Below are 20,437 nucleotides of genomic sequence, written 5' to 3' on the forward strand. Positions count from 1 at the left end.
TGAAATGATGTGGAGAGAATTGACATCTGTTCTGGATTCAAACTGTTAGAGACGGCACCTGCAACATGTACAGCTCCTGAAAAGAGCCATGTGTGTTGTACCTCGCGGTTGATATGAAATATTACTCATCCAGACAAAAAGCTGCATGACAATCATAAATAAAAGTGTCAGTGGTTTGACAGAAATGTAAACAAATTACGTAAAGTAATAAAAAAAAACAAAAAAAACAAAAAAACATGTTGCAGTCGCTGCAAATCAGTGTTTGATTAAAGTGTGACAGCAGATATCTGAGTGAAATGAGGAATTTGAGATACGGAGCAGTGCGACATTAATTCACCCATCAGTCATTTCATGAGAGAAGTTTCTCTGCAGAATACACCCACGACTTTAGCGTTGTAGTGAGTTTGTGGGGGCAATAGACACGTCAGATGAGCAGCACTGCACTGTTTAAGCCCATGAGTGACTTTGGAAACAGATACTGCAGACTACAAACGGCTATACACATAAACATTGTGATCTAGACTTACAAATTATTCCAGTGTTTTCCTACCTTGTCAGCCCGTTTTTTAAGTTAAACATAATGGCCCAAAAATCCCAAAAACATGTCCTTCACATACATTAGCGGCAGGTCTGATAAGCAAAAACAACAAAATGAAGATGAACGAAACGAAACGAATAAATAAATAACAGTGGCTTTCCTTCAAAGCTGCACCGAGTAAAAGTTGTCAGTTTGTGCTTTCACAGAGCTCCCTTTGCAAAAATACATGTTACTGTATGAGTGAGTATGCATGAGGCCTCAAGGTGCTTCATGTATGGAACTGTACATGTGCTAATCCCTAAAATACAGTGTACAATCCGCAGTTCCCTGCAAACATGGAAACACACAAGGCTTGATTACATTACACCAATGATAAACCCCTCTCCTACAGCGCCACACCTTTTGGATGATCTGTCACATGAATATTAAGTCAGGAAATGGAAATAGTAGCAGCCCTCTGACATGTGTTTTAATTATACTTTTTCTAATTCAGTTTTTCCTTTTCAATTATCTCCAGCAGACCGATCGAAGCCAACCTGTAATCAGAGTTACTGTAGTAGCAGTTTGCTTTCATTCTCTTTGCACTGTCACAACACTTTCTAAATTAGATAGATTGTTAATTTGGACTTCCAAACTGCCTATTTTGGACGGAGAGCAGGTTTGGCTTCATTTTAATTTCACATCAATCAGTGAAAGGCGTGTAGTAGTAGTAGCTGTTGCCGCTGTTCTTTTTTTTTTTTTGTCTTTCTGGGAACATTTAATTGCATGGAAAAACTGTGGATTTTCACACAAAGTACAAAGCAAAATCTACTTCCCCGACTGAATGATTAGTGGGTTGATTGCTGTTAAATGCTTTTGGTGCCTTACAGACTGCCTGGCGCTCCGAATGCCTGTTGAGTTTACCCCCTGATGTGCTTTTCTCTTATCTTGTGTGTGTCTGTCCATCGTCTCTTGCTCTCTTTTGATCTGTCTCCTCTGAATCAAGCTTTTCTCTGGTTTTCCAGACATCCCGGTGACTCTGCTTTGATTGGCGGGTTGGTTCGGAGCTAAGGACACTCAACAAGGAAGGACACTGTTGCACCACATACATACAGTAGGTAGGTACATTTGAGCTACAGGGAGTCATTTGTTTCACTGTTAGTCCGGGCACTGGACTTCTGTAGTCTTTTGCCGTCTTTGCAGATCAACAGGATGTTCCGTGGTGAGAGGAGAAGTACGGGTCAAAGCACGGGTATAAAGGCAGATGTTGTAGGGTTCGGCTGTAGTATGACGACCAGAGGTGGTGACACATTTGTAGGATTAGATGACAGAATCAGAAGGGACGTCCTCTCCTCGCTCACGTCCTCTCACTATTCACTCAGTAGAGGGGTTTTTGTCCTTGGCTTTCAAATTCTGACCAGGCGTCATTTAGTTCCATGAAAATCATCTTGGCATATTGTTCATACGGCTGTCCTGTCGCCTGCGAGGGAAGACGGAGAAACACAGAGCAGTTAAACCCATAGGAAAATCACCTTATAACATGTTTCACTTCTGGCCATATTCAAATGAGTGATGCGAAGCAGGTGTTTTACCTCTGGCAAGACACCTGTTTGACACTACAGATTTATTTCAAAGCTGAAACCTGCTCTTAAAATTCAACAACAGGTAGGTGACAAATAAACTGGTTTGAACTCAAAGACGGTGTGGTCCAAAACCCCAACAGGTTTATTTAAAAAAAAAAGCAACTGAAGCCTGTATGCTCTATACTTCCTCTTAACAACGATCAACATGTCTGGAAGTACGTGCATGCATCTTTGTGTGTGTTTATGTGCTCATGTTTTTGTGGGATTATGCAACCGGATCATATCCGACATGACGCTGCCTCTACGTCTGCCCTGTTTGGCTGATTGAAATCCTGCCGTCTTGTAATGATTAATCAGTGGGTATTGATCTTGTGATTCACTCACTAGACCCCTGTGATGGGGTTCATTTTGGGTTGCGCCTACTGTACGCTCTTGTTCTGTTAAAAGAGAGGATGAGTAGAGTCTTGTAGGTTCTCCTTGCATACATGCCATGACCTCACCACAGATCTTAGAGCCATAACCTGAATATTGAGTATTCCTGACAGCAAAATGAAATAGGCTGCCTGACTGCTGGCTGCTGACTGAACCACAGGTAAGTTCATATTATGGTCTGCTGTTATATTACCTTCCCGTTGCCTTTTGTAAGGACAGTGAGGAACCTAGCTTTGCTGTGCTGTGAGTCATTCTGTGTTCACTGTGTTCATTTAACAGGTACAAACTTGCTTCGATACTCCTGATGGTGGCGCTGATGTTCAGCTAGAGCCTGGTGACTCGCTCTGCATGGTGCAAGCACATCTGCAAAACTGCTCTAGTGTCTGGCTGTGAAGATCCAGAACCAGACTGTGTGGATCCACGACTTCTCTTGGAAGAATGCCCCTGATCCTACATCTCCTAATACTGATCTTGGTGGAGTCCACCATGGGAGCTCCACAGGTCATGAAAGCACCAGACGTAAGAGTAGATGATATCAATATTTTTCTGACTATGGCATGGCAAGTAGCCAACCACATACGCCCTAATTCCAGCTGTTATGTCTGTGGCCTAATGCCCTACACAGCTGGAGAGGGTTTACCTCTGATGGCCTTACCTGCCTCTGACTGTGACACCTGCCACCTGATGCATATTCCCTTGTCTCAGTCTTATTCTCACCCTGATTGTTCCAGCATCTCCAAAATGAGACCACTTAACTGTTCTGGAGGACACGCAAACTGCAAGAGATGTCTCAAAACCCCAAAACCTGTTCCCATACTGCTGATTCCTCAGTCGTTCCCTTGGTGTCTCCAGAATGACGGTGGGACACCTGTAGGACAATCTGACTGCCTTCGTACATTCAAATGGGACCCAGAACACACCAATATGGACTTTAAATCTCTGGATTCTGCACCTCAGCGCTGTTTGGAAGCAGCAGGCCAGGCTCGCCTCAGTGCTCTAGCTCACCGCACTGCTCGCTGCTCCATCTCCTCTCCTGTAGGAATGTACTGGGTATGTGGAAACCTCGCATACCCGTATCTTCCTGTGGACTACAACGGGCGCTGTGGCTTGGCATACATCGTCCCGGCTATGAGAGTGGCTCACTCCCTGCCCCAGAAACCTCTTCTTAAACGAGCACGACGTGGAGTTTCAGATTTGTTTGGGACTCATCATCAATCGTCTTTCAAGAATGTACTCGGCCCCCTTCTTCCCTTTTACGGAGTTATGTCTGCCTTAGATCAAATTGCGGATCTGTCTCACGCAATAGAAGTAATAGCTAATGAAACTGGTAAAGCTCTCATGCTTATATCGAGTGAACTCGCCTCTGTTCGACTTCTGGCTTTACAAAACAGAGCAGCTTTGGATTTTCTTTTAGCAGCCCAAGGAGGAACTTGTGCTGTTATTGGTTCTGAATGTTGCACCTTTGTGCCTGAATACAATGCTACGATTGGTGATATAATTAATCACCTTCATGATACTGCTAACTCTGTTCACCAGGATGGTGCTTCTTTATTTGATTGGTTGAGAACTACTTTTGGATCACTCCGTTATCCCATTGTTGAAGTGATGATTATTTTTGTTGTTTTCATTGTATTTCTCTCTTTGTTTACATCATGCGTGAAAAAGTTCCTGTTCAATATTAGTTAAGTAGGAACAACTCTCGATCCTCCAGCACGAGCGTTTTTCTACTAACTTTGCCAATATTGCAAATACTTAGATGTTACATGTCTACTAGATTATAGTAAAATCATAGTAGCAACACATGGTCAATGACGTTTCATCAGCTTGACACTTTTTTCCCTAGTTGTATGAGAGTTGCTTATAACTGTGATTTTGAACAGATGACATGTTTCAGAAGCCACATTACTTCTGTTTATGGTCTCAGTGCCACAGTTTGCCTCTCTTCCCTTCCTGCAGCCGTCCCCTGCCCCCACTATCTGTCTCCGTCTTCAGCCCCTGCTCTCTTCTCCCAGACCAAGTACTTTCTTCCAACTCCCCAGACCTGCCATCCTCAAGCCTTCCACCAGATGCCCTCAGACTTCCTCATTCACCTGCTCACCAGGAAAAGTCGAAAAGTATTTTTTGCTTAGGAGGGTTCCTAACTGAGTGAAATGACTTGGAACTATCTAAATGGCAGCCACAATAACAGCTGGTCGAGTTCTCTAAATGCTAAAGAAAGGTGCTTCCTTTCCTATCTCCTTCAGCATAGGGTACACTAGAACAGGAAAAGAGATTTAAAGTTCCACAATTTAAAGTGGCCACGGCAGACCCACATTCTCACTTCCCTCATCAGCCCTCATCCCCCTTTTTTACACACACCGCGGTGGTGTCTATGGGACCCCAAACATTGAGAAAATAAAGCCAATAAACAAAAAAAACACAAAGGTTATTAAAAGAGAACTTGTTTGATGTAAAGACAGAGAGCATGCATACAGATAAAGATCCACACTTTATTATCATTATTATTAAGTCTACCAGTCTCACCTTATCTGGGTGGACAACCAGGACTGCTTTGCGGTAGACCTTCTTGACCTGTTCCGGAGTAACCAGGTCAGCCATGCCCACAGGCTTCCAGCGCGTCTCTCCCTCCCACAGTACAGTATGCATGGTGGACAGCAGAGCACGGATGTTGCGCTCCTTCCCCTCGATCCAGTCCAGAATCTGGGTCGCAAAGATGAGAGGGAGAGGAGGGGAGCCATTAGCTAGTGATGACCAGATATGGAACAATAATTAGCAGAAATGCTTTCAGTGATTTTGGCTCTGGCAGTGTTATTAAAGGAATAATTAGAAGAACCAAAAGTTTGGTCATGGGAGACCGACATTGGTTGCTTCATTAATTCTGGAATAAACAGAAAGGCTTTGACAGCCAAAGGTTTTTGAGTACACCATCCTACTTTCGGGAATCACTGAATTGCTTCTATTGTGCTACTCTGGATAAACAGATGACAAAAACCCAGTGAGCTGATGTCAAACTATAATTCTACTCAGATGTAGTAATGCAAGAGTCATGGGACTTCACGATGTTTCTCACAGAAACTTCAACAGCAAATAAAAACAACAAACTTCTCTTTATTCTCCTTAGTACACAGATGTTCTTCAATATCACATCAGAAAAATGTCCCCTGCCTTTAGTTTCTCAGGGTCCATCTCTTTGGCCATCTCCTCCTTCCTCATCTCTGCTATAGTCCTGGGCCCTTTCTTCTCTTTGGTCCCTGCAAAGCCCTGACCAGACAGCAGGTCATCAAAGTTGGCATGCGAGGCCTTGGGCTTAGAACCTGGCAGAGAGGGACACAGAGAAAGAAAACATGTTTTTTTTGTTTTTTTTAAAGCTGCTCCGCCATTTATCATCCTGCACTCAGAGATGCAATATACCATGCAACTGACTGAGGGACAGGTCCATTCCCACTGAAGAATGAATGTGCACACAGCATATAATGTATTCAAATTTGAGTCATCAAGGTTTACCTCTACCTCTTTGCAACAAATATCTCTGTTGTTTGTTACTTAATTGAACAGAAACACACATGTAGAGCGGAGCGATGCAACAGATATAATGTATACAGGCCATCTAGCTGAAGCCGTCCCTGCTTAGGCTTTTATATTCAGGTTAAAACAATGACTGTGTAAGCCTTGACATATAGATGCATCAGTGTTAGTTAGTTAGTATCAGTCTAAGTATATGTGTGTATAGTTTGTAGGTAAACACGTATGTGACAGGTGAATGCATTCTGAAAGTCTTTCAGTGTTTACATTTCATCAAATAAAATATCAAATAAATAAATATTTCAATTGATTTTCACAGTAGTATCCAATAATCCTATTTCTGTCACGGTATGGATCTGCGAGCAGCCTTTCTATGACAAAACAAGCACTCAGACAGCGCATGCAGTTCCTTTTCCAAACCTGTACCGTCCTCTTGATTTACATTAATAAAATGTTTAGGAGGTTTTTTTTTTTTATCTACAGCTGAATCTGCATTAAAGGAAATGTAGTGATAGAAGTCACCTAAATCTTTGGATTATTAATAGATTGCAGAACAATAAATTGTGCAATATTTCAAGTGAATGAGATGATTACCACTCAATCATGGCCATTTAAATTCATTATGTCACTTTAGTGCCACCTAAAGGCACATTTTTTTGCAGGATCACTTAAGAGTTAGGTGTCATCTAAATTTTGTTTTCTCGAATTACAGCAATTTACGTCTAATATGTCATGGCTACAAGAACTGAACAATTTCACCACCGGACCACAACATTTGAATCATAACAGACATCAAATCTAATTCAACGTTTCCTGCTCACCCATGCCAGCCTGTGCTTTGCCCCCCGCGCTGGGCGAGCCCCCTCCCATTGCAGAGAAGCTAACATTGTAGTTGGGTCGGTTCTGGGGCGATGTGTGGGGCATGGGGGTGTGGCTGGGGCTGGGCTTTGGCTGCGGGGCAGGGCCCTGTCCTTGGGGTTGCCATCCTCCACCGCTTCCAGCACCTGGCTGCCACGAGGGGAAGCCAGGTGCGTGCTGGGGAGATGGAGGGGGTCTCGATGGGGAGCCCATGGGAGGGATGGAGGGGGTAGTTCCAGTAGGGGTGGTGGGTTTGCTGGAGAAGCCAGTACCTGCTAAAGCAAAGGACAGAGATTATGACACAAGACATGGTAGCGAAAATAACAAAGACTCAGTTCATGTACTACTACTCCAGTGACTGACCTCCAAGGCTGCCCCCGAGGTTGCCTATGTCAGCGAACGGATCCAGGGTGTTTGGCTTGGTTTGGTGGGTGGGAGTGCTGTGGACCGAGCCTGTGGGGCTAGTGGTGGCTGACCGACTACCCATACCAAATCCTCCTCCTGGATAAATCAGTAAACAACAACGCATGAGAAAACACTGGTACTCACAAATATATCTGCTTCTTAGTTATTTTGATCTTCAGCATTCAGTTCCACCAGCTTCCACTGATGTGAAAACATACAAAAAGGTTTGGCTGGCTTCTCAAATTGGAACATTTGATGACCATTCAGTGTTGTCTGTGTGTATGTAAGTGTGTGTGTGTGGTTGGGTAACTGGTTTCTACCTGTGCTTGTGGTAGCGGGTCTGTTCCAGTCCCATCCTCCCTTGGCGTTTTGCTGCTGAATGTTGACGGTTGGGGTGGTAGGCGGGACAGGGGAACTCCGGCCTGTTCGAGCACATAAAGGTTTGTCACAGACTGAGCACACAGTGAATGGGCACTGAGCAACATGAACCCACACAGCCAGAGAAAATAATAGCAGGGTTGAGTCACATGAGAAGTGTTGTTAGGGGGCTGTCGGATCTAGTTGAAACTGTTGATATCCAAAAAGTGTCATACCACACGGCAAAGGTCATGTACAAGTTATTTGTAATAGCTGAAATTGAGGTCTGCAACCTCTCCTACTAATATATCAAGCCTGTTGAGCTCAGGCCAGGTTCAGACCTGTTTTCACAAGCATTACTGTAAGCTCAGGTTGGGTTCAGTCCAGCAATAAGTATTTGTATTATAATTCTATAATTTTACAATTAGCATGATGCTCTGATTAAACACTGATAAGTGTGTTGCTGTCTGGCTTCATCGTGCACACCCTGCTCTTTAAATCTATAGTAGCAGAATTGTGGGCGAATTATTGGAAGAGTTTAGGCTGAAAATGTTAATGGGGAATGATTCGTGCCGGGGGGGGGGGGGGGGGTGAAATATCAAGCCTGTGCAATCTCTATGCAGTACTAACCAGACAGGCTGCAAATACATCATCATGCATCATGCACACCCATTCATTGCCAAACATACAGCAGCAATATAAAAAAGGCTATCTCTTGCAAAGCCAGTGTGAGTAAGCAATAAGTAGAGCAAAGCTAAGAAAGAAGGAAAAGGACGTGCAATCTAATGAATCTTGGGAAAAATAAATAAATGAATAAAACATGTTTTGACGGCAGTTTTAACCTGAGCTGGCGCACAGCGACAATCACGATGCATGATGTGTTAAGGCGTGGCAGACTTACTGTGTAACATGCCTTACCCTGATGTGGACTCTTAAAAAGGTTTCATTACATCCACAGTGAGTGAGAGTGTGCAGCAGAGCAGCAGAGGCATGCCTTACCCAAGCTTGTAGGCTGCAGGGTGGGTGATGGAGAGCGAGCAGCATGCAGGAAGGGGTCTGGCTGCCCCACGTTACCTGGTCCGAGGAACGAGCCCATCATGTCCTGAGGCTTAGGCATGGGACCCGTCCCAAAGGGATCAAACGCTGAGGGAAACAAACACACCATTGTTATTGTCTTACTCTAGAAAAATACTTTAAATTTTTTTTTTATTTTCTTGCTTTACAGAATGTGTAGAGCCCCTCCGTTTCTTTGTATAATATATTTTCAAATAATAATAACTGGTTTTCCACGTGCCAAAATGAAAACTGCTTTGCCTTAAGACGTTATTGTCTGCAATTTTTACTTGTCAATATATCTTTGTTTGTTCTAATAATAGCATTGCATATTGTGAAATATTCAAAATGGTATTCTTCTTGCTTTCCTTACAGACTACTATTAGCTTTAGCAGGAAAAGTAACTGAACTGTGATAAGACTTTTCTGGCCTGTGACCCATTTTTCAGATCTCTAAATTTTCATGACCCATGTATGAGAATTTGAGTAAAGCATTTTTTTTTTTTGCCTTACTTGACTTATTTACAGCATTAATTTTTATGAATTTAAATCATTTAAATAATATGAACTATATCAGTTTGACTGATTAATCTTAACTAATCTCCACTTAAGCTCTGCTGAATATGGGATGTGGAGATTTCATCTGATGAAAACCGTTGAAAGCGCCAGAAAAAGATAATATGTGAACTTTGAGTCAAGATTATTTTGTCAGACTGTTACTTCAAAGTTCAAGAGTTAACTTTCATGCTTAATTAACTTCTACTTCTTCTAGAAATCTACTGAGACCCTAAAAGCATATAAAGCAATCTAAGGGTATAACGTTTTAATATTTGTTTTAGGGTTGTGCTTTCAAACTTGGTATCTCACCTGGTGGCGCAGGAGAGTGACATGGTGAGGCAGTGTTTGGGACTACTTTATGTGGTGTGGACTGGGCAGATGACGGCACACTGGTTGGCTGGGGTGGAGCCCCGAACAAGTCCCCTAGGAGGTCAGTGGTTGCGGCTGCACTAGACGGGGGCTGAGATGAAGGACACGGGCGGTTGATCTCCTCCCCATCGAGGCCTAGAAGATCCACTTCCTCAGCGGGTGCAGGGGCGGCAGGCATTGGAGCAGGGGGGTCGGGCTTCTGGGGGGCCGCGCTGGCGCTGCTTCGCTGGCTGGACAGGGAGAGCATCTCATCATCCGATGGCTCGCTCTCCTCGCCGTGGCCCCGACCCTCTGGACCTCCGTGGGGCCGGCTTGGCTCTGCAGGAGGGTGAGACAGAAATAGAAGGAAAGAGGTAGAGAGAGAAAGAGCCAGATGAACAATGCAGTGAATTACCAAATGACAAAGAGGCATGCAAAGTACAGAAAGTAAAGAGTGGAAGAAATAACAAAGAAGGAAATTAATTGGGGCAAAGCAGACAGATATATATACAGAGTAGGTTAAGAGAAAAAGGGACAAGAGCAAGGTAGAGAACTATGGGAAACTGCGTAGGTCATCTCTGCTACAAGCACCTGCTCTTCTCCTGATGCTGTGCGCTGTGTGCTAGAATACACTAAGCTGCACACTTTCATTGGAGTAAATAACATGTAAAACAACATGATGAATCTTTATTTAAAAATCCAACAAATAAATATATGCAGTATGCTTTAAAGAAGGGGTGGGATGTACAGTGAGACTATAAACCTTAGCTAGTGTTAATCTAGAGCAATATTTCACTTTGGTAGAACATTTTTTAATTTGTACCAGTGCACATTTTTTCCCTTTGCTTCCTTTAGCTATTATCACTGGGAATATGCATCTTTATCCAGTAAACATTTCTCTAGATACAGGGAAAGGAGACATTGGCCTTTTGTTGTAGGATATTAGGGGAATTTATTCAGGTCCCCAGTCAGACAGAGAAAAACCATCTACCAAAATGATATATCACTGCATAACAAGGATGGGGTTCATTTCAATTCAATCAATACAGATCGTAAGTGATTTTCCAATGACAGGAGAGTTACTCTTCAATAGGGTCAATGCTCTCGTACATTTTGGGGAGAGTATGACTGAACTGAACCCAGTCCTGGTTAACTAATGCCACTGAACAGTCTCTCTAACAGGTCTGTGGTCTCCTCTACCGTCTTACCCTCCAGATCCAATCCCTCCATCTCATCTTGTGGGGACAAAAATGAGAGTTAGTTCATTAGTTTGCTCATGTGCCTGCATGTTAACGTACGTGAATGTGTTTTTGCATGTGCTGCGTGATATTACCATATCAGTGATCTACTGTAGTTGTGCGCCATCTTGTTTTGCATAGCAATTTGTGTATGATAGAGATGTACATAATGAATTTGTGAGTGTGTGTTTGTTTGTGGATGTGTATTGTTCACTTGTTTCTATGCGAGTTTTAGACTTTCCGAGCGGCCCGCCCTCACAGTTTGTGAGTAGCTCACAGGGTTACAATTAGAGTAAATTAAAATTAGGGTTAGTGCTTAGGTTAGGGTTACTTCAGGTTCATGCCTAGTTTTAAGTAAGGCTAAATAGTTAGCTGTTAAAGAACAACTAGCCATTTTGAATATATATCACATTCAGGTTGGGAAGCTCTGACACAAACATTTTCCTTTCAACTACAGCTCCCATGAGGCTTTGACACTTGACAGCGCTTCTGTGTCAACATGGGAAATGTTGTCATTGAATATTAACAAAACAATTACTGTTTTATCTTTGTTTAAATGACAAGCAGCCAGTATGGTAGTGGACACCCTATCTAGCTATGGACAGAAAAACCCTGGTGTGGATCATGGATCAGAAGCTATGACATAGAGCTTCCCACCTCAAGTGTGATGTACAGTAGCCTAAGTTATGGATTAAACATATGTGTGCAGTCCACTTTAGCAGAGGCAGCTTGTATTTGTCCCCAGTGTACCCGTCCCCACAGTACCAGCAATAGCCAGTGCGTCCTGATGCTCCTGGTGGCAGGAGAAGAGCACGTTGGGGCTGAGGTCTTTACAGGGGAACTGCTCCCACGGCGGCGTCAGGTCTTTCTGCTTGTCCGCTTCCTCCACCTCCACATCCAGTATCACATGGAAAAGCTGGGGATACTTCTCAGGAGAGTCACATGCATCCAGCTCGGGTCTGAGAGGAAAAACAGGGTGTATGACAAAGAAAATGTATGAGTGTTATAGTGAGTAGTCTATAGAGAGAGAGAGAGAGAGAGGGAAAACAGTCTGGAATGAACAGGATTGTTTACAAAATGCGTATTTCTGATCATTTCAGTCCAGTTTTTCAACCAGTTACTTGCACTGTTGTTTGTTGTTGGAAACCGTATCAAGATATAGTTATTGTTAAGGGTTCAGCTGGGTTTGTTTTTCTGTCATACTCATGCAAGTGATTCAATAAATGTACTTACTTGTTAAACTTTAACATGGTGGTACCAGGAGCAATGAAGCCTGTGTGGAACTGGATCTGGAAGATCTGGGTGTTGGACACCTAACAACAGTAGAACAAGTGGAAGTTTGGACCATGTGAGATTTTAGTGTACCATACCAAATTGCATCAATAGTCAAATGTCCATAGAAAGAGAGATGACATGTTGCTTTGCCATCCTTCTTTGTACAACGTAAGTCTGTTTTCATAATTTTTGCCATCATTCCTATGACAACATTTTACTCATCAGCTGAAATGCCAGAATACAGGTTTGAGATCTGCAAAGTCTGCTCAACAGAGTTAGTGGAGTCTGAGGGGGATCAAAGGGGGGATCAAAATGCAGTCAGTCAGACTTTAACCCATAGATTTAGAATTGAAAAAGAGGGTGAACTGCTAAGCTATTACCTAAAGTGTCTCTTGTAAAGGTCAGTTTAAGTAGCTTCCTTCTAGGAAGATTTGACTTACTGTAAAATCTGTAGCATTGTGAGACAATGCCATTAAAAGTAAGGAAATGTTGGGGGGCGTATACCTTTAAACCAATATATCAGCAAATGTGCTGTTAGAAGTAAAATGATATGATAACTGAAAGAAAACTAGACCCAGGCTGTTAAATGTTAGTGCTAGCTATAAAATGTCTACTGTTTCTCCCAGTGCTGCTGTTGGCGGAAAGCCACGTTGTTACATGAACTGAGCACGTCAGGAAATTAAAAACCTGTCTCCCACATGTCACTTCTTGCTCCTTCTTTCCTCCCGATATTTTGTGGGATGGTGTTTGGAACCGAGATGCACAAACATTCAAATAAGTTGCAGCCACATCCTGAGGCTGTTTGATGGTTGATAGGTCAATATGATTATCAGTACACAGACATAGTTTGTCGTTTGCTCCCTCAACAGCTGCCGGCTCTTACAGCAAAAAGACTTTGTTGGATACAGCGTAGAGCACATGGGGTTTACCTTGGCCTGCAGACGTCCTCCAATGGTCGACCTCATGTGGTAGACTGAAACAACGACGTCTCCTTGCACACTCACACCCAGAGGGAAAACTACCTTACCCTCTTGGACCCTGTGCTCTCTGGACACGCATGAGTATGTAGGAGAGAGATGTAAAAGTTATCGTCACAATGTCTCATAATCATTCAGTTGTAATGAAGGAAAGTGTTTGTTAGCAACTGTTGATGTTACTTTTTTACGTTTTAAATCTTACTTTGAGCATCAGTCACAAGCCCCTACCTCATCCTCTCGTAGTCCTGTGCAGTGGTGAAGATCTTTGTCTCTCCTAGGAGGACGTCGCAGAAGGGCCGACAGCCGCTACGCTGCTTGTTGAAGCAGGGGACCGGAATCATGGTGAGGGCCTTGATCACCATGGGCTTGGAGTGGGGTAGACTGGGCTTCTCTGACACCATGCTACACACATAGCCTATGTACCTGCATGGAGAGTAGACAAGATAAGCATTTTGATCCTGTTGCATTTTTCAGCGTCTTGTGCATCCCTCACTTTTTTTTTTTGGTGATATGTATCATCGGTCATTCACAAACTGGCACACGTTATACATACAGTATCAAGCCAACAAGCAGAGGCACAGCGCAGTTAGAGGGAGGTGAAACACACTGATCAATTTAAGGACTTTGAACGACGCCCAGAATGAATATTATTGCTGCCATTTCCATAAACTCTCAGTCAACTTGCACTAAAACTCTGACTCATAAGGGAGGTCTTGCTCGAGCACGGCTGTCAACTCTGCAGCCTAAGATTCATTATGCTAGAATCTAAAAAAAATGCATTGCCTTTTGGGGAAAATAAGAGAATAAACAGCTGCCTAAATAAAAATAAATAGCTAATGGTGGAACCTGCTGATGATGTGACTGCGTTTCTATATAATAGATGGTAAACAATGGGAATTAATGACAAACACAGGAAAGAAGATGTGTTACGGGGCGTTACAAAGTATGTCTACTGTAGATGACATGTTCCTGTCCTTTGTTTCTCTTTAGCTTCTCATTCTCTGTCATACACACACAAGCACACATGTTCAGGGATGCAAACCTGCGGTGTGAGGGCCAGAGGCCGGAACCTGGTCTCTTGGCGCTTAGCAGCTGCATGGCAGGAATCGGGTTGTTGAAGAGGTGGCAGAAGCAGAACATGGCACAAACCAAAACTCCTGAGGGAGAAGGACCATCCTAAAAACACACAATAAAGGAGACACTGAGACACTATATGAAATACTGGGCAATTATTATATTTTAAGGCTCAATATACTTTTCGGTCTTAGCTGCCATGCATGTTCACTCCTTAGCATTTCAGCAACAACAGTATCAAGTGTGGATATGTATAGATGAAAAATGCTTGCTGTAGATCTGCACTGTAACTCCAGCTCTAAGATGAACTGCCAAAGTAGCCAAAAGCTACCGAAGTGAATAAGCTCAAAGAAGTTCATACAACATTTAAGTTTAAGGATGTGTCTGATGATGAAGCCCTGTGCCCAAATAGGCCAACACTGAATGTAATGTGGTGGTAGAGATGTTTGTTCCTTGAATGTATTCACGGTTATAAATTTACCGTGAGTTCATTTCAGGTTACAGGGAGACAAAAACATTCTTGTGATCTGAAGCAGAGAAAACAGTTTTTAGAAAGGAACCGTTTGGTTCTTATGCAAGGCGGAGCCGTTTGCCAAGCCACAGCCAAACCGCAGTGACTTGGCAATAACATGCTACACCACATGCCAGTGTACAGTATTGCTGTCACTGAATTAGAACAGTCTCACTGAATACCTCGGTAGGGACTGTATTGAAAAATCTTTGCATTGCAAACTATAAAGGGTTTTAGCTTGACTTGTATGCATGACATTATCAAAGCTTGAATGCGTTACCATAGGTGTACTAAAAGTGCAACTGGACGCTCACGAAACTTTGTTGAGTTTTCCAAACTGATCTCTGTCACGCAAAATACATCTATTTTGAACGGGAAGACTTCTTTATCTACCTCTTTACCAGTAATATCTCTTTTAGCAAGACACTCAAGAACATTCAGAGTCCCATCTACCTGTTCCAGTTCTATGACCAACAAACAAAACATGAGTCACATCCATACTTTAACTGAATGCGAACCTCAAAGGCCAACATGCGGGACTAAAATGCTCTCCTCTTCTACTTTGTCAGGGACAATCAATTGTCTTTTATAAAGTATAAAATATAAAGACCAACAACAGAGGTAGAGAAACTGAGAGGAAGGCCTGATAGGAACTAAAAAGAAAGAATTAGAGCAGTTTGGTGAGCTCCAAGCTGTGTTACACTGTATTTGAAATTCAAAAAAAGGCAGACCAACGTTGCCACATCCAGGGTTGGCAACAGTGAGAGGAGAGGAAGAGCAGAGACATAGGAAAGAGGCTAAGAGTGGGGTTTGTTTCCCTTCTTAAGATCCCTTGTCAGTGTGGTATCGTAGCCTTCATGTGATGGAAAGTGGGAAGATCATCTTGCACAATTTTATTTATTTAAACACCCCATGAGGTTTAAGAAGAGGTTTTTAGGATCAGGACTTCTCAAAAGCGGCCAAGTTGACAAATCACCCGTGTTGGCAATAAAATTGTACGTAAAATGAATCATTGTGCAGTGAGAGGGGACACAGAGGGACTTTGACTGTGTTTCAATTAGTCCTCTGGCAGCATATTTGGAGCACTGTGCACAGACTCAAAAGTGGGTCACAGGACAACTAAAACGCAACTCCAAAAACTTGGGAATGTGTTGTCAAATCAAAAGAAAAGTGCCTTTTCATGTACTTTCACTTCATAGTAAACTGAAGGAAGCATAGGAATGTACGAGGTCAGCAGTGGAAAAGCAAGCAGTACTTAAATCGACAAGAATCCAGACTATCGATGACAAATAAATGGAGGATGGGGATGAATATGATGAAGGTAGTAGCGTGAGCGTCTTCTTACCGAGCAGGTGATGACACACACATTCTTGGGATTCTGTTTGAGCCAGTTGTGCATGTTCTTACACACAGCAAACAAGTTGTGAAGGCTGGGAGCCTGGCGAGAGGGCCAATTACACTCTGAAACCTGGAAAGGAGTTGGCGCGAGAAATAAGACAGGGAAAACAGGGAGAGACAGACACAGACGGACCCAGACATGGAAAAACAGCAGAGAAGACGCAGAGGCCAAACAAAACAAAACAAAAAGAGCAAAGGGAGGCAGAGACACAGGGGAGAGAAGAGGGAAGAAGAGAGGTAAAGAAACAGAGGAAGAGTTCAAAAGACATAAAATCAGGAGGGGAGGAGAAAGAAGAGGTGGAGGTTAGCAACAGCACTGCAGCAGCAGAGCAACACAACACACCAGTTGCCATGATGAGTCATCTGCTAGAGATACAGCTACTTCCACAAGCAGACAGGGGGCCATCTTGGCCACGTTAACTCCACAGACTCCTCAGCTTTCTTGAATGTTTCCTGCCGGAGGGTGGCAGTCAATCTATAGAGATCCCACATGAGCCTTCATTTGAATCCAAATCCAAAGGAATTCTAGCTTTTGAATGATAATTCAGCTGGGAAAAATTTGACGAGTGACCCATGAATCATATTTTTTATGGTTAAGTGGTTCTTGCTGTGGTAAAAGATACACTGCGTGTTAAATCACTGCTGTTGTATCTCTGGAATAAAAAGGACTTTTATGCAAAATACACTCCCTGATGTTGCCAAATCACCCAAAAGCATCATCTTCATTTGCAGTTGTGTTTCCGGACACCTGATGAATGAAAGTCCAATATTCACTTTCCTTTTAGCTCAGTTATTGGTCTCCACTAACTCCTGAGGGAAATATCTGTCCCTTTGGCTGCTCATTGTTCCACTATGTTCGCCGGATAGTCACTAACTTTGTCTGCTGCTGAACACAGCTGCCTGCTGCCGCTGGAAGCGACACTGATGAAAGTGTTGAGGGTGGAACAAAACTAAAGTTGCAGGTCATACAAAACGAAACAATAAGGAAGATGCTAAAGCGCTCTATAGAGATGTGGGAAATTGCAGAGTCGGGTGATAATTCTCTCTGGGTTCGTCACTACAAGCTTGCTCGACGACTTGCTCCCCAGAGGACAAAAGTGACTTAATGTCAGAGTGACGAGCAATGACAGGTCCAATTGGGGAAATCAAATTAGAGGGTGCGTACCATAGTTTATGAGCACGCGTAGCGACAAGGCGGGCCAAAAATAGCCAGCAAACTGTAAATAACTTCTCATATCTCATTCCGGTGTTGACATAATTCAAACAACTAAGTACAAACTAATAATTCTGTAATGGCTTCATCTGTAGCTTCATGGGGCTGTATCACACTCACCCTGTTGGAGAATTTGGCGCCGCGGTAGTTGCGCTGTGATAGATTGAAGACAGTGTAGTGGTCGGCATGGCGACTGTCGAGGAAGGAGCGAATGTCCTCTACATGGTTCTGGTAGCCAATCTGCACTGACTCTGCTGGGTAGGTCATCACTGGGGGGGGGGGGGAAATCTATTATTCAGCTGCTGGATGAGATGGTTTGAAGAACGTAATTTACCATTTTTACATACACGGTGTGTATAACAGGCTCACACTGACAATCTAATCTTTAACCCGTCTCCACGATTATCCTGCAATAAGTGAATTGAAATTGTAAATATGGAGAGTAGGCACACATTCAAGCATGACTATCAGCAGTTGCACACAAAGCATTATGGGATAGAAGCCCTCAGGTGACAAATGTCCAGCTGACTATGTTCTCTAAAGGACACGCTGCCGCTCCACACTCATGAGCATGTGAAGCTGTTAGCAATTTGAGAATGAGAGAGGAGGACAGAGGGAGAGCTGAGCATGCAGGTGTCCATTTATCTGTATGTGTTTATGCGTATGTGTATCATATCATACGTGGTCATACATGAACCCCCATTCTCTTACATTAGGCAGATATAACACACTTTAACCTTCTTATCTGTGAAGTAGAGTTTTCTACATTCAAAACTAACTTTTCAGGGGCGACCAGACAGATGTTGTCCCCTGATTTATTATAGTGCATCTATCTATACACACACCTCACACATGCACACAAAGTCGATTAGCTAAGACCAAATGTGCTTACCTATGATCCGTGATGTGATGTAGGCAATGTCCAGCTCCCCTTTAGTGTACCTGTAACAAGGAAAGTGACCATTGAAGATTATCTTAAAGACTATTTCTTTTCTCACGACAGACAAAAAGAGAAATAAGAAGAGAAACAGATTACACGCAAAAGCTTGAAAAGGATTTGCTCAGTATTTGTGGAATGTATTGTATTACAGGTATGCTGTTATATCAGTTTTCAGACAACTTAAGCATTTAGTCAGGAGGGTGAAAAGATGCCTTATTCTTGAAAAAATATCAAATCATTCTAAAGAGATCAATGCATGACTGTCCAGCATCCAAAAGGTTGATCCACGCCTCTGCCGCTCGCCGTCAGTGCATCGGGCCGCATGTCATGTAATTATATCCAACAGACTTTAGAGCAGAAGCCTCCATGTGTCTGGCTGTGGGGAAGTTGTTCTTTTTCAGGCTCACCACACTAGGCTGAACTGCTCGAGATCAAAGGACTGCCATATGTGAATTCTTCAATTGAGCACCATTGCCTTTCATTGCCAGATTTAGCTATTCCATATTGAACTCTGAGAGCAGCTGCAGCGCACACACATACAAGAAATCCACGACTGCTGCACCACGGAAGTGATGGAAAACAGTGCTTATGAAGCACTGTGAAGCAGGTGCAGGGTGGGCTTTTGGGTTGGAGTGGGATTTGTTTTGATGGACTACAGTTGTCTTATTTCTTCTTGACATAAACAATCAAAATAATTTTCTCTCAATAGATACGAGGGTGACAATTATGCAATCCGCGCTTCTTTCTTGTCAGTTGTAGCTGAAAAAAAGACTGAATAACCATTAATATCTATCAAGTTACCTTGACACAGGTTTAATGATCTAAAGCAAATGGTGCTTGGCAAGATTATTTATCTTGGACAAGAAAAACATTTTACTGATTTGAAGAGTTATTAACAAAAAATGTTTTTACTCAACAGCAGCAGACGGCTCGACTTCCCACTGTACTGCAATTATCACGCAAAACATATTAGCAGGCTAATGTGTATCAAATTGAGTTGAGTTGTTGCCTACTGTGAAAATCCCCCAAGCAGGGCTGATCTGGGGCAGTCATCTCAGTGTGGTCATGGAGGACTGCCATATGGCCCTGATGCAATCCTAGACCTGGTTATGTAATGCAGTGCTACTCAACTAGTCTGCTTTGGAGTGAGAGCAGGCAAAGTGTGTCTTGGGGATTTTCTGGAGTGTTCCACATAAATGCATTTTTGGATATATGGCAATTCCTAAAATGTTATTCTTGTGTGGCGCAGCCTTGAAAAAGCAGACAACTGCTAATATAACAGGCAGACAACCTGAGTTAAATCCATCAGAGGGTAAGGTGGGAGGAGACGGCTGTTGTGTCTGTAAACCCTGGATAATGAAGTAATTGGACCACAGTTCAGGTTTCTATTTTCATCCAATTCTGTGTGTTTATCCCCAAGTGACATGTTAGCGGAGTACTGGACTGTTTACTCCCTTTCAAGCCAGTTTACAGATTACAGAGGCTGCTGGAGCGCAAATTGTTTATTACCTTGCAAAAACAGAGGAATGTTGAAGGAACTGAAAAACGTGTGTGTGTGTGTGTGTGTGTGTGTGTGTGTGTGTGTGTGTGTGTGTGTGTGTGTGTGGTTTCGCCTGCTTCTCTCCTGGAATAGCTGGCTGGCTATTAGAGGAGAGAAGCAGGTCAGGTGTCAGGTTTAAATGGTCATGGCCAATAGCCATGGAGTATGCAAATGAGCAGCCTCCCTGACCTCTTGAAGATAGAGCTGCAGCCAATTAAAATGTACTGCAAGGTGTGAATGAAATGGGGGGGGGGGGGGCAAAGCTGCATAATTTAATACTACTGGATTTCAATGGAGAAACTCTCAGAAGTAAGATTATACAGAGGAAACAGTCATTTATCCAGCCCTTTTAAATTAATGTGCAAATGAGCTAAATAGTTGAAATGCAAACGTACCACCTTTAAGTGCTGACCATGTTAGACTTCCCAAAATGGAAGATGCAAGATCAGAGAGGTTGAGATTCCAAAATAATGACTTGATTCCTTTTGATTCATCAAATAATGAAATACTGGATGAGATTTGGTACAGTGTATGTTGGCCTTTTTGTTCCGTTATGTGTTTGACTTTTACTGTTGTGGACTCTGTGTATATTTACTAAATTAACTGTGCTGTACTTGCCAAGGGTGATACTTTGTGTCT

The 20,437-nt window shown here is 42.9% G+C and overlaps 1 protein-coding gene across 1 annotated transcript in view; it reads right to left on the reverse strand.

Moving 5' to 3' along the window:
- Positions 1 to 1,895: 1,895 nt before the first annotated feature.
- Positions 1,896 to 20,437, reverse strand: part of dnajc6 (DnaJ (Hsp40) homolog, subfamily C, member 6) — a 30,540-nt gene continuing 11,998 nt past the window's right edge. The window contains exons 3-19 of the mRNA XM_070909144.1: positions 18,211 to 18,260; positions 17,439 to 17,587; positions 16,053 to 16,175; positions 14,165 to 14,298; positions 13,351 to 13,545; positions 13,075 to 13,192; positions 12,104 to 12,183; positions 11,636 to 11,829; positions 10,841 to 10,867; positions 9,594 to 9,971; positions 8,674 to 8,817; positions 7,638 to 7,739; positions 7,276 to 7,413; positions 6,876 to 7,187; positions 5,698 to 5,846; positions 5,056 to 5,232; positions 1,896 to 1,997 (exon numbers count right to left, since the gene is read on the reverse strand). Coding sequence (XP_070765245.1) covers positions 1,896 to 1,997; positions 5,056 to 5,232; positions 5,698 to 5,846; positions 6,876 to 7,187; positions 7,276 to 7,413; positions 7,638 to 7,739; positions 8,674 to 8,817; positions 9,594 to 9,971; positions 10,841 to 10,867; positions 11,636 to 11,829; positions 12,104 to 12,183; positions 13,075 to 13,192; positions 13,351 to 13,545; positions 14,165 to 14,298; positions 16,053 to 16,175; positions 17,439 to 17,587; positions 18,211 to 18,260 — 2,572 coding nt within the window. The remainder of the gene's footprint in view (positions 1,998 to 5,055; positions 5,233 to 5,697; positions 5,847 to 6,875; positions 7,188 to 7,275; positions 7,414 to 7,637; positions 7,740 to 8,673; positions 8,818 to 9,593; positions 9,972 to 10,840; positions 10,868 to 11,635; positions 11,830 to 12,103; positions 12,184 to 13,074; positions 13,193 to 13,350; positions 13,546 to 14,164; positions 14,299 to 16,052; positions 16,176 to 17,438; positions 17,588 to 18,210; positions 18,261 to 20,437) is intronic.

This window comes from Enoplosus armatus, chromosome 7 (assembly GCF_043641665.1).
Source record: "Enoplosus armatus isolate fEnoArm2 chromosome 7, fEnoArm2.hap1, whole genome shotgun sequence".
In the NCBI taxonomy this organism is placed as follows: domain Eukaryota; kingdom Metazoa; phylum Chordata; class Actinopteri; order Centrarchiformes; family Enoplosidae; genus Enoplosus; species Enoplosus armatus.